Source organism: Canis aureus, chromosome 12, assembly GCF_053574225.1.
Source record: "Canis aureus isolate CA01 chromosome 12, VMU_Caureus_v.1.0, whole genome shotgun sequence".
In the NCBI taxonomy this organism is placed as follows: Eukaryota; Metazoa; Chordata; class Mammalia; order Carnivora; family Canidae; genus Canis; species Canis aureus.
In genome coordinates, this window is record NC_135622.1 from 26,842,637 (window position 1) to 26,856,422 (window position 13,786).

A 13,786-nucleotide genomic window follows, 5' to 3' on the forward strand; every position below is an offset into this window, starting at 1 on the left:
TACTTTATAACTGACATATAAGCTACACCTTAAAGAAATACCATTTGAGTTTTCAATATTATAGACAACATGAATGACAGATATCCTTTCTCTATTAGGTTAAAGCATTTTTGGACACACTTTCTACTTTGTTCTAGGAAACATTTTTAATCAAAATATTTTAATCAAATTTCCCCCTTCACATTTAGTTCTGCAACCTACCAGTTCTCCTCTTTGTATTTCAAAATATTTTGCAGTAAAAATGTTCAGCAGCTTCATTCTTACAAAAAGAGGAAAAAACCAGATAGGAGTTCCCAGGCAGTATTTAGGAAGCGAAGAGGCATGCTGGAGCTACAGCTCACAGAAGCTGATGAAGACCCAGTCCCTTTCTGCAAAATGCCTCAGTGTGTAAAGGCTTCATACTTTAAATAAAGAACAGAGTATCCTCAATCCTCTCACATATCATATCTAGAGCCCAGGTGTCAATAAGCTAAAAAGACAACTGTGACAGGAAGGATAATTCATTACTTGTCTAAAGTATGTTTATTTTGGCTTACAACTTGCCATGAAAGTTATGCATAAATTCTTCTTTAAATAGGATTTCTAGTTAACTTAAAAAGTCTGGGGTCAGAAAAGTGAGCAGTATTGGGACCAGATGACTGAGTTCCCTTTTAACACTGTATTCTGAGATTCTATTATTCATTGGTTATATTAGCTTAAAAAAAAAAAAAACCAACAAACTTAATTATGAGTCTGAAAATCTGAGGAACACCAGATTCTGTACCATGATTCACATCAGATCAGTTTGTGAAAGGACAGACAAGAGAGAAAGAAAAAATGAAATCATCTTAAATTTGCAAAATATTTTCATGTTATCTCATTAAATACAAAGAACTCAGTTTACAGATGACAAAGAAGCATCACAGATTAACATCAAATTTAGTATACTGTTGTTAGAGGGGAATTAGAGGTGGGGGGGAGGCAGAAATATGTTACAAATTAGTGTGATAGTTAAGATAAAATTAGTTCTTAACAGCTCTTGAGGTCCTCAGAGGCCCTCACTATGAGGATGCCTATTCCATCCCCCAAACCCCAAGTAACACTTAGCAATTTGCCATTTGTGTTGGAGTCAGGAAACTGGTAACTCCTAACTATGCCAATGTGCACAAAAACGAGCAGTGAGGCGGGATTGCAACCTTCTTCCCAGCTTTCCTTAGTGAGCATCCCATTTAAATTTCAACTAAATGTAATGTTTAACAGAAGTACTGACAAGGCTGCTGTCAGACAAGTTATTTTAGCTACTTTTTAAAGAAAAAAAAGTTTATTCCCTAATTCACATGCTCTTGAGATGTAAAGTAAGCAGTTAAGATAAAACCAATGAGAACTCCACTGAGGAAAGAAAAACGAACCAGAGCGTCTCCTATTGCTTCCTGGGCATCGAAAGACAGCATGCAAAAATAGCGACCTCAATTCCCCACCTCCCTCTTTTTAAAACAGTTTTGCAAGTACCATAGCTCTTCACAGTTGTTTGTAATAAACATTTAGTTAATTCAAATCTGTTCCCCTAACCTTCCTCCTTTAAACAAACAGGATATTGGTCTATTATTATGGAACACTGACTGGTATTCTCCGGTTTTTCACTTTTTTAAGGAGCACTTAAGAAGTTTTATAAACCCTGCATACATATCTTTTGTTGGCACTATCAATTTACTTATCCAAGGCTTCTCAAACTTTCTACACTACCTCAAGCTACCTGGTAGGCCCTTAAACACAGGTCTATCTCTTCCTAGACAATTCTGTTAGCCGAAGATCACCTACTCTCCGCCAGGCACAGTCTACTTGTTTCCACTCTCCTTGTTTCTGAGAAGGAAGTAGTCCTCCTGTTTGCCAAGTAGATCCTTTCCAACTACCTCCACCTCTATTCCTTTCTTTTTCAACCTGTTTACACAGGCTCCTTCCTCTGAATGTATAAATGTTTCTAGAACTTGCCTGCTGTCAGGCTGAACAATGCCATAAAGAGGTGTGGGGCTTTAAAAGGATGAATCCTTACCATCTAGTAATCTGAGCACCCCATCTCAATCTGTGGACAGGAGCTTCATGGGAGGAGAAATCAATTCTTATTTGCCAGGAACCAAGATCCTGTCTCAAATCTATCCCTTCTGTTCTAGGGATATAGAACAATATACATATAAAGTTTATTGTTAAAAACAATAAACTTTAATCAAACCTGACATTCAAGTTACCCTACACAACACTTCTCAAATGGTAAGTCTCAAAGTATCATGTGCATGGGAATCATCTGGTGATCTTGTCAAAAATGCATATACTCCTTCAGTGGATGTTGCCTGATTCTGATTCTGGGTTGATGACGATGCCACTCATGTTAGACTCTACATATGGAATCTGGTCCCAACATATTTTCTAGCCTCATCTTCCACAACTCCCTGCACACACGTGTGCATGTCTGTATCTCCCTCATACACAGAGCACACATGCACACACACAGGTATACAGACGCAGAGCATGCCCAGACATGTACGTGCACACACACACACAGGTATAGAGACAAAAATGTTCCCCAAACATACTTTCCAGCTTTTGTGCCTCTTGCTATTTCCTCAAGTCCAGTATCTGCTCATCATGATCCTACTCATATTTCATAAACCAACTCATTCTGCCACAGCCTTCTCTTTTTACCTACTTCATCCCCATACCCCACCCACTGAACACCACAGAAACCTTGGGACAGTCAAGGAATTTCATTTGCACTGATTCTGCTCTATAATGTCATCATGGGTCTCTTCATTCAATCCTCACTGCGAGGCAACACTCACCTCCTGGAAGACAGACTATCTGCATAACCCTTAACCCTAGGGCATCTTGTGGGTTGTAAGTGCTAATAAGTACCTGCTGCGGAACATCTGTACTCTAAGAAAAATGAAACATCTCACTTTACTTCACATAACTTACTTTGGGCAGGTGCTTCAAAAGTTTAAGATAAACAAAAAGACTCTTCCAGGAAAGTTAATCCATTAGCAAAATCTATGAAAATATTGTCAAATATGTGCTACTTAAAAGGAAAAAAATCTACATATAAACATTTAAATAGTGCCTAGAAAATTTTAGTACTTATCCCATTTTAGTAGTTTCCAGATATACAGATCAAGGTTCTGATATTTAACTGAAAATTAAATCTAACTTGTTAGGATCTAGCAATTGCTACATTCAAAGCTTACAATACTTTCTAATCCAGATTCCAGCCTTCTCTGGTTTAATTTACCTAATGCTCCTTCTATCACTCCATTTGTTAGATGGGACTTCACTTTCTCCCCAGTCGTGCTGAGATTGGCTGCCCGCAAAATGTTTTACCATTAAAACACTGACTTTTGTGTTCAGATTTCGAAGTGCTTAAAAACATGTACCTTGCAGTAACATTTTTAAGGAAGTTAACCAATCAACCAAGACAATCCGATTTCAAATGTTTACGTATCTCAAAACCCTCTAAATATCAAAGAACTGCCAAAATTCAAGACCTACCCGCAGCTCTTAAACTTCAGTGTGTTCAAGAATTAACCTGGAGTGCTGGTTAAACTTGCGCAGATTCCAGGTTCTTGCCCCAAGACAGTCTAATTCAGTGCAACTGGGATGGGGCCTAAAAAAAACTGTACAGTTAACCAGCATCCCCAGGTGATTCTGATGCAGATGTTCTGTAGATCTCAGTTCACGAAATACTGACCTCACCCCTGGCCCAGGGGCCACTACAGGGTTGTGTTTAAAGGGAAAGGTAGAAAGGTCTTTGTGAAATCCTTTTCCCCCAACAGTTGTCAACCCAGCAGAGATACGGAGTGACTCATCAAAGAAGTAAAAGGGGAGGGAGTCCTTGCAACACGAATAAAGTTCGAAAACAAGAACAGAGGGAAAGTGATGTTTCTTCCCCACCTTTGCGCTCTATTCTCTCAGCATCCCCCAGACACCTTCAAGGATGCTGCTTTGGCCTGCGAGCAGGGATAAAGGCCTGTCGCTGGCCCGGGGGATGGGAACGCGGCCCCGCTCTCGCTCCCGGGTCACCGGTGGTCCTTCCTCCGAGAGAGGCCACCGCCTACAGGGGACCCGGACCCCGGATCCTCCGCGGCACACGTGCCCTAAACAAGTGGCGGCGCCGGCGCCGGCGCTCAGCCTGAGCCGCTCACCTGCCGCGCGGCCGTAGCTCGGCCTCGTCGTCGGGTTCCGGGTCCCGGAGCTCCTGCTCGACCGCGGCCGCCGGCACTGCCTCGGCGTCCTCCACCGTCACTTCGGCCGTGGCCACGGCCCCCGCCGCCGGCACCCGCGCTGCAGAAGTGGGGGCGGCCGCCGCGCCTAGGCCGAACGCCGCCTCCGCCTTGGGCGCGGGGAGGTCGGGGGCGCGCCCTGCGGCCACCTTGCTCGCCGCCAGCCCCAGCAACAGCGGCAGCAGCAGCGTCCGCGCGAGCCGCCCCGGGAGGGTGGCGCGCTCCATCAGCGGCCCGCCCCGCTTACGGGCATGGAGGTGCAGCCGCCGGCGCCTGCCTCTCCCGCCACTGGAAGCGCCCGACCGGGACCACAACGCGCCAGGCACCCCGCCGCCGCCCCGACGGCCCGGACAGCCGAGCGGAGATCCACCGGCCACGTCTTAGCCCGGCCTCCGCCACCGCCACCTGAGTGACAGCCTGCCTCAGTCATCGCCCATTGAACAAACTTTCCGCGCGTCTCCCCGCTGATTGGCCGCAGCCACCGCCACTCTGGAGCTGCAGGCTGGTCCTCTTGGAGAAGGTGGACTTTCCCCGGATGTCAACATCAAGCCGGCCAATCAAATCGTAGTGCTCTCTCCCGAGGCCCGGCCCCCTTCCGGACGCGGTTACCAATGAGAAACGCCCCTCCCCGCCGTCTTCTCACCTGATTGGTAGGCCCCGCAGCACCCGGAATACATTTCCCCGGAGCAGATTGGCCAGCGCTGAGTTGGCCTCGCCCCCTCGAGATGAGGCGCTAGAGAAGACGGGCAGGTCATTGGTAGAAGTCGATGCTCCTCCAGAGGTCTGAGGTAACTTCTTCCTGATTGGTTGGAAGCGGCACTTAATACGTGGCCGATTCTGACTGTGGAGCGGATGGTCCCAAGTGAAATCTATCTAGAGTGCGAGGCGAGTCCCCGGTGGCGGGGAGGCGGCCGACCTTAAAGGAGCTGCCGCTGTGGTTCTTCCAGAGCCTGGCCTGTTTGGAAAGGCAAAAGCGAAGCAGGGAAAATAAGTGACTGTACGGGACGTGTTGGTCCCCAGAAGTGGAAGGGACAGGGCAGGCTCCTCCGGAGGGTATCCTGCCTGTGGCCACGATGATGCTCATAATTGCAGCCTGCTAGAGATGCTGGTGACCCACAGAGGAGCCAGTCTACCTACCTGACACGCCCCCTTCCTGGTTCTAAAGGGGAAGGAGCCCAGGCCCAGTGCACTGCCCCCTAATTTGTCTAAAGTCACGTACCTAGTATTTACAGAACTGTGACTTCATCCGAGCTTTCGGACCCTGGCCTGACATGCTTTGTGCCTCACTCCAGGGCTCTGACGAAGAAAGATCAAACCGCAGAAGGCCAAGCTGCAGAAAATTTGAACGTCCAACTAAGGCATTGGAACTTTTCCTACAGCAGCCAAAGAGACCCTGAACATTTTTTTGAGCAGATGGATGAGACGGTAAAATGTGTCCATCTGCAGTGTATCCAAAAGAATACCGTCAAAGATGAGGAAACTAGCTGGGAGGCTCCTGCCTCCTCGAAAATGAAAATGTTTTTTTAAAGACATTGGCATACAAACATGCTCTAATTTCCTCCCTTCAAAAGCAAAACAAACAGCCCCACTTCCTCCTCCACCTCCTGCCACATTTTCCTGCTCTTCAGTACAGCAAAGCTCTCCAGTGTTCTATCTCCTCGTCTTCAATTTCTCTTCCCTCCCTCTCAAACACACTACAGTCAGGCTTTCAAGCTCACAATTCTACCAAGACTGCTCTCACTTTAGCCAAAAAGTCGCTAAAAAGACAATTCTGTCTTCACCTTATCAGCTATATTTAATCCAGTCATTCAGTCTTTCTTGTATAAAACGCTTTTCACTGGTTTCCCAGCCCCACAGGCCAGCCAGGTCATAACGCTCATTAGGTGTCATTTTACTTGAATCACCTTAAGGGCCTTATCTCCAAATACAGTTAGGTTCAGAGGTACTGGAGGCAAGGACTTTATAGGAATTTGGAAATGGGGGGGAGGGGAGTGGATACACAGTTCAGCACCTAACACCCAGATACTTTCACTTCTTTCAAGGCTTTGTTACCTTCTCAGTGCAGCCTCTCCTGCCCACCCTTTTTAAAATTGAAACCTTCCCACAGATCACTTCCTAAACTGCCCCCCTGCCCCGCCCTGCTTTATTTCTTTCCTTAGACCTTAAATACTGTAATAAATGTATTTGTTTTGTTTATTGTCTGTCTCCTTCCACTCCTATATAAGTTCTCTCTTTTTTTTTTTTTTTGAAGATTTTATTTATTTATTCATGAGAGTGAGAGAGATATAGGCAGAGGGAGAAGCAGGGTCCATGCAGGGAACCCAATGTGGGACTCGATCCCAGGTCTCCAAGATCAGGTCCTGGGTGGAAGGCAGCACTAAACCGCTGAGCCACCCAGGCTGCTCCCCTATGTAAGTTCTAATGAGGATTTGCTCATTGATATCTTCCCAAATAGAGCCTAAAACAATGCAAGGTATTTAGTGTTTGATAAATATTTGTTGAATGAATGAACAAATTCGTCCAACAGGAGAGAAGAGAAAGAGACAAATAAGGGGAGATTGTCGTTGCTGTAGAGAGAAGAGGGTGATTAAGGAAGCAAGATCCCAGAGTATCAGGGGAAGCAGAGGCATGCCTTCCATATTGAAAGTTGAGGAAGTACCCCTAAAAAATAACCTACTTTGAAAGAAAAAATAGAGAGTTCAAACTAGCTGATCATGATTTATAAGATGGGAAATAAGATTTCCTGCCAAAGTGATATTTAATAGATAATATAAGAAAAGTGTCAAAAACTTAACATGAGCTAAAAATGATTGTTGACTATTTGTAATGGCCCACTTGAAATTAGGTAGTGTGTATATTTTAGTGAACCTAGTCTTCATGGTTTTTTAACTTTTTCAAAAAATGATCATGGCATGAACAGTAATCTGAGCTAATGAATTAGAAATCTGCTTGTTACCTGCAATTGATGTGGAGGTTTGGTTCATTTATTCTTCATTACCCTTTAGGGAGTACCATGGGAATAAGGATGTGAATAAAAGAGGCATGGTCTCTGCCCTTCTGAAGCTTAACATTTCTTTAGTTAAAGAGACTGACACTACTTTAATAATCACACATATATTTATATTATGAAAACAAAGATAAGTGCCATGAGGAAAAGTCACAGACAGAAGAGCACAGTGGCAGAAAATGCCAGTAAGGACAGTCAAGGTTTACACTCAGAAAAAAACATGTGAATATTTCCATTTATGAAAAAGAAGAGTCATAGTCATGAATCATGGTCAGCTGACTGGGAAAATAACTTGGAGAAGACAGAACCTGTCAGTTTGGTGACAGCATGGAGAGTCATGGTGGCTGCATGGGACCCCTAGACTATGAATGTGAGTTCCATAGGGAAGTGTAAAAGTAGTTGAGACCAGGCAGGATAGCTGATCAATGACCCTGAGCCAGGAAAAGAAACTACTGAAAAAAAAAAAAAAAAAAAGAAAGAAACTACTGCTTAGGTATCTGAGCCAGGGTTGCTCAGTTTAGAATTGAGATTATAAAACTGAGCATGGTCTGGAAGGTGAGCAAAAGAGGTCAGTGATTTAGAATCATGGGCTCAGTCTATTAGCAGAGAAAGTCTGTACCTGGTGCTGCCTGAATTTGCCCTCTGCCAAGAGCTTTCCTAAAATCCCCATGAAGGGGCCTCTGCTTACCTTTCACAGGCCAAGACCATGTCAAATAATCATCCAGAACTAAAAAGGAAGCATACTGCCATTGTGAACAAAACTAGGGTTATGCTGGTGAGGATGAAGGAGAGAATCTGTAATCTACACTATTGCAATTTAATATGTGTACCTATAGAAAGTGCCTGCTTGGATAAGTTTCAACAAATGTATATACCAGCCAAGATCTCTTGGCTGATCGTATATACCAGCCTTGAATCTCCTTACAGGTCCTTCTTCCACCCCAGGCTCTGGGTAATCATCGATTTGTCATCTGCCACAACAGATTTTCTAGAATTTTTTTAAAAGATTTTATTTATTTATTCATGAGAGACAGAGAGAGAGAGGCAGAGACACAGGCAGAGGGAGAAGCAGGCTCCGTGCAGGGAGCCTGACGCAGGACTCCATCCCAGGTCTCCAGGACCACACCCTGGGCCAAAGGCAGCGCCAAACCGCTGAGCCACCCGGGCTGCCCAGATTTTCTAGAATTTTTAATGTAATTATATGGTATATACTCTCTTTTTGTCTGGTTTCTTTTGCTCAATATAAGTTTTAAAATTATATTTTATGTTCTTGTATGTAGCAATACTTTCTTCATTTTTATTGCTGCATTGTATTCCATTGCAAATCAGTGTACATTGAGATATTTCCAATTTGGGGCTATTCAAGATAAAGCTGCTATGAACCTACATGTACAAGTCTCTGTGTAGATGTGGGCTTTTATTTCTCTTGAGTAAATCCCCAGAAATGAAATTATTGGCTCATGTAGTTGATATATTTTAACTTTATATGAATTTGCCAAAAAGTATTTGTGCTCTGGCTAGGTCAGTTAATCCCCAGGTGAAGGGTGTGAGAGTATAAATTTCTGTTGTTTTAAGCCATTGCATTTGGGGATGGTTTTTTACACAGCATTATTATGGCAATAGTCAACAGATACAGCACTGTATATTTCACTGTGTGGCAAACTCTGTTGGGTGCCTACCCATATAAATTCTTCCCTTTGTAGATGTTTTAGATAGCAATCTCACTAAAGAAAATATATAAATGTCCAATAAGCCAAACCGTGTTCCAAGGTGGTTTCATTTTACACTGGTACCAGTGGCATATGAGAGTTCCAGTTGTTCCACATCCTCAACAACCTTTGTATTGTTAGTCTTTTAATTTTTGCTTTTCTAGTGAGTGTGCAGTGGTATTTCACTGTGGTTTTGGTTTGCATTTACCTGATGACTAATGATTTTGAGATTCTTTTGATGTGTTTGTGTAACATTTATACTATATGGAACTCATACCCTTCATCTTGGCAGGGGTGGGGGAGGGGGTTGATCTAGCCAGAACAAGTCTTTTTTTTTTTTTTTTTTTTTCAGAGACAGAGAAAAGAGAATGTGAGAAAGCAAGAGCATGAGGTGGTGGGGGGAGGGGCAGAGAGAGAGAGAAAAAGAAAATCTTTTTTAAAAGATTATTTATTTATTTATTTATTTATTTATAGAGCAAGCAGGAGGAGGTTGCAGAGAAAGAGGGAGAAAGTCTCAAGCAGACTCCACATTCAGTGCAGAGCCTGACCTGGGACTTGATCCCATGATCTTTAGATCATGACCTGAGCCAAAAGCAAGAATGGGACACTTAGCTCTCTGTGCCACCTGCAGAGCACATCTTTCTTATGGCAATGGCAGAAACACAAGAGAAATGAGTGGAAATTCACAGGGCCTCTTAAAACTGGATCCAGAAGTGCTGTACTGTCACCTTCACTCACATGCCATTGGCCAAGGCGAGCATATGACCAGGCCCAACATCAATGAAGCTGGAAAATATGCCTTGCCTCTAGTGAAACCGCAAAGCCACATGACAAAGGACATAGGTCTAGGATTTCAGAGAGAAAAAACTCCAGTCTAACACAAGTGCTATGAGAATAATCAATTATATCTGTGCCTGAGTCTAGCATAAACAATTGCTTCAAAGTTGTATACACAATGAGATCATTCCATGTCTACTAGAACAGCTCTTTGAGCAAAAAGTAGCAAGTGCTGGCAAGAATGTGGAACAGTTAGAACTCTCATATATCGTTGGTCTGAAGGCAAAATGGTAAAACTCTTTTGGAAACACTTTGGCTGCTTTTTATACAATTAGATATATACCTATCATATGACCTTACAATCCCATTCCTAGTTTTTTACCCAAGAGAAATCAAAACATATCTTCATACAAAGATCTATATGTTTATAGCAGCTTTCCTAATAATTGCCCAAACTGAAAACACTGATATCTATCAACTAGTGAATGGATAAACAAATTGCAGTATAGCCATGTGATGGAATATTACTTAGCAATAAAGAAGAACACCACACATGCATATTTTCAAACCTCTGCTTTTTTTTTATGGTGAAAAAAATTAGATTTATAGCCAGCTGGAATCAGTTTTTTTTTTAAGATTTTATTTATTTATTCATGAGAGACACAGAGAGAGAGAGAGGCAGAGAAACAGACAGAGGGAGAAGCAGGTTCCATGCAGGGAGCCCGACGCGGGACCGATCCCGGGAGGCCAGGATTACGCCCCGGGCCAAAGGCAGGCACTAAACTGCCAAGCCACCCAGGGATCCCCTGGAATCAGTTTAGATGATCCCAATTTTGTTGGCAACATCCAAAGCATCATAGTCAGGAGCCAGTCGAACGTATGCTTTCTTCTCTCCATCAGGCCTCATCAAGGTGTGACCTTGGCCACATCAATGTCATAGAGCTTCTTCACAGCCTGTTTGATCTGGTGCTTATTGGCCTTGACATCCACAATGAACACAAGTGTGTTGTCTTCTATTTTCTTCATGGCTGACTCAGTAGTCAGGGGGAACTTGATGACGGCATAGTGATCAAGCTTGTTTCTCCTGAGGGCGCTCTTTCAAGGATATTTGGGCTGCCTTCAGACACGCAGGGTCTTGCTTGGGTCGTCGGAATATACATGACATACATTATCTTCTTATTTTTCTGACTGTGCACACCTTTCAACACCGCTTTCTTAGCTTTCAAAGCCTTTGCTTTGACTGGGAGGGGCAGGGGCTTCCTTCTTTGCCTTCGCGCCATCTTCGTGAAAGGGCCAAATCTCTGCTTTTATATTTCTGCTAACATCTCTGTAGCCCAAGTATGCCACACAACCAAGTCCAAAGTGAAAGGGCAGGAAAACAGCCATTACACCAAGAGGCCATAGTTACAGTGGGATGTGAGTGTTTTATTATTTTTTAAAATTTATTTGAGAGTGAGAGAGTATGAGCGGGCGGGGGTGAGGGGTTGGGGGGATAGGAGCAGACTCCCTGCTGAGTGGGAACTGATGTGGGGCTCTATCCCAGGACCCTGGGATCATGACTTGAGCCAAAGGCAGCCCCTTAACTGACTGAGCCACTTAGGCACCCCTACAGTGGTGACGTGTGTTATTATCACAAGGGAGAGAGATTTGTGACCATACTTTATTCCACCACACCCATTATGAGTATTTATTCCCTTATCTGAGTGAGTTAGTCTAAAGAAATGCCTTGAGGCTTCACCAGGATAGTAACTGATAATTATCAACTTCTGAATTTACATAGTTTGGTCTTGTCCTGGACAGGTATAGATGATTCTTTCTGGTCCTGGTGGAGATCTCTCTAAAAGTCGGATCTTTGGCATGTATGCATAAGTGCAGAAACGAATCCCTATATATATACCCATACATGCAAATATACATGGACTGACTGTGTGCATATGTTCTGGTCCAGTTATACATGGCCTTCCTCCAAAAGAAGTTGAGTCTGAAGAGATTTTCAGAGGCAGAACTTTTGAGTAGAAAAGGATTTTTCCTAACTGCTTTATAAATTGCAAAGAATTCTTTTTCATAATTGTATCAAGATTTTACATTATGCTGAGAAATATCAGTGCCTTTTCTTCAGTCTTACCTTTTCAAGATCAAACTCATGTGAGCCTGCCAGGAATAGGAAAGCAGCCAACATTCCCTTAAATGCACGAAGACCCTTGCATTGGAAAATTCTTACTCAAGGGCTACATTGCTTTTATTTTCTATCTGAAGGAAAAGGAGGGAGTAGTTTTGTTCTTCCAGTTGTATGTAATTCTTGCAATTCAGGGCAAAATATAAACATTAATCAGCACTAATTTTGGAATGCCAAGTAACTTGCTGTGTGCTCTGGGACAATCTGCTTCTTCCTGAATCTCATAGTGTCTTCTGTGATAATTTGCACCAGGCACTCCTTGGTCACTTGTATCAGGGGCTCTCTTTGGTTACTTAGTTCCATTTTTCTTTCTTTCTTTTTTAAATATTTTATTTATTTATTTGAGACAAACAGAAAAAGAGAGCATGAACAGAGGGGAGGGACAAAGGGAGAGGGAGAAGCAGACTCCCCACTGAGCAGGGAGCCAGCACAGGGCTTGATCCCAGGACCCTGAAATCAGGACCTGAACAGAAGGCAGACGCCTAACAGACTGAGCCACTCAGGCATCCAAGTTCCATTTTTCTTTTTTTTCTTTTTAAAGATTTTATGTATTTATTCATGAGAGATACAGAGAGAGAGGCAGAGACATAGGCAGAGGGAGAGCCAGGCTCTCCCCATGAGGGAGCCTCATGTGGGACTCGATCCCAGGACCCCAGGATTACTACCTGAGCAGAAGGCAGAGGCTCAACCACTGAGCTACCCAGTCATGCCTCCAGTTCCATTTTTCATATAAAAAATCTAAACAACCAGGTAGCAATAAGTAAACATAAATGCAAAGTATCACTTTATATCACTAATCATAGATAAAATTATTTCTCTCATGGGATCACCAATATATTCTTAAAATGGTCAACATGTACAGAATAAAATATTTTAAATTTGTGTTTTTATTTAGGCGATAATTGTTTTAAAAGATGTATTTTATTTCTTTTAGAGGGGAGGGGAGCGGAGGGACACAGGCACTCTTATGACCCTGAGGTCACAACCTGAGCAGAACCAAGAGTTGGATGCTGAACTGACCACGCCACCCAGGCGCCCTGATAATTTAAAAAAAAAAAAAATTAAATATAATTATTGGCTCATCTGGCTAAACCTCTTCAACATTTTGGGCCTAAGCTTGCATTTGTGTTTATTGAATTAGCACCAAGTAATACTATTTTAATTCTCATAAGCAACAGAGAAAAAATAAGCTACATATTTATGTATGAAAGATTCATTCCTGTCAAATAAAAAACAAAAGACACAGTGTCTCTGAGAGCAAGGGTTCTACATAGTTCAAATAAAGAAAAGGGTTGGAAGAATCAAATCCTTACACCACACATAATTTTATAAGGGATCCAGACTGAAAACTGTATCTTAGCTGTCAATATTTGAGAAACTACTTCTAGCTCTGATGTAAGAGCTGGTTTTAGACCAAATATCTCACCAAAAATGATGGTAAATTAGATTTTTTTAAAAAACAAAACTTTAAACGTATCAGAAAGCAACCACGACATCTAGGACACAATGGGCTACGAATAGGAAAGAAAGAATATAAAAGGAGATCAGGGTAACATTCTCCATCATTTCCCACCTAAGATATTTGCTGAATTATAAGCAAAAAAGTACAGGGCCTTTAAAAAAAAAAATGCAGGTCCTAGAGCCCAAGCAAAGAGGTGCCTCCTAAGGGAGATTTTAGGAGTCTCAGGGCTACCAGAACAATATATGGAGTTCAGGGCTAGCAAGACAGCCAGGATTGGAAGGGCTCCAATCCCAGAGAAAAGAGAATTGTTGAAAAGTGAACTGATATTCCAGCTCCTTTTCCCACCAAGATATTTGCTGATTCCTTAGCCATGCACCAAGTGTATAAGAGATTAGAAGCCTAAGCAGA

At 42.9% G+C, this 13,786-nt stretch overlaps 1 protein-coding gene across 2 annotated transcripts in view; it reads right to left on the reverse strand.

The window, feature by feature from the left end:
• The window catches only part of EIF2AK3 (eukaryotic translation initiation factor 2 alpha kinase 3), a 64,528-nt gene extending 59,830 nt beyond the window's left edge, over nucleotides 1-4,698 (reverse strand). Inside the window, exon 1 of one of the 2 annotated variants that reach the window (XR_013349220.1) lies at nucleotides 4,170-4,698. Coding sequence is in view for 1 of the 2 variants with exons in the window: in XM_077843219.1 (XP_077699345.1) it covers nucleotides 4,170-4,474 (305 nt within the window). In the remaining variant the exon portion in view is untranslated. The remainder of the gene's footprint in view (nucleotides 1-4,169) is intronic. The other variant, XM_077843219.1, reaches the window with a different exon arrangement.
• Between the last annotated feature and the right edge of the window lie 9,088 nt (nucleotides 4,699-13,786).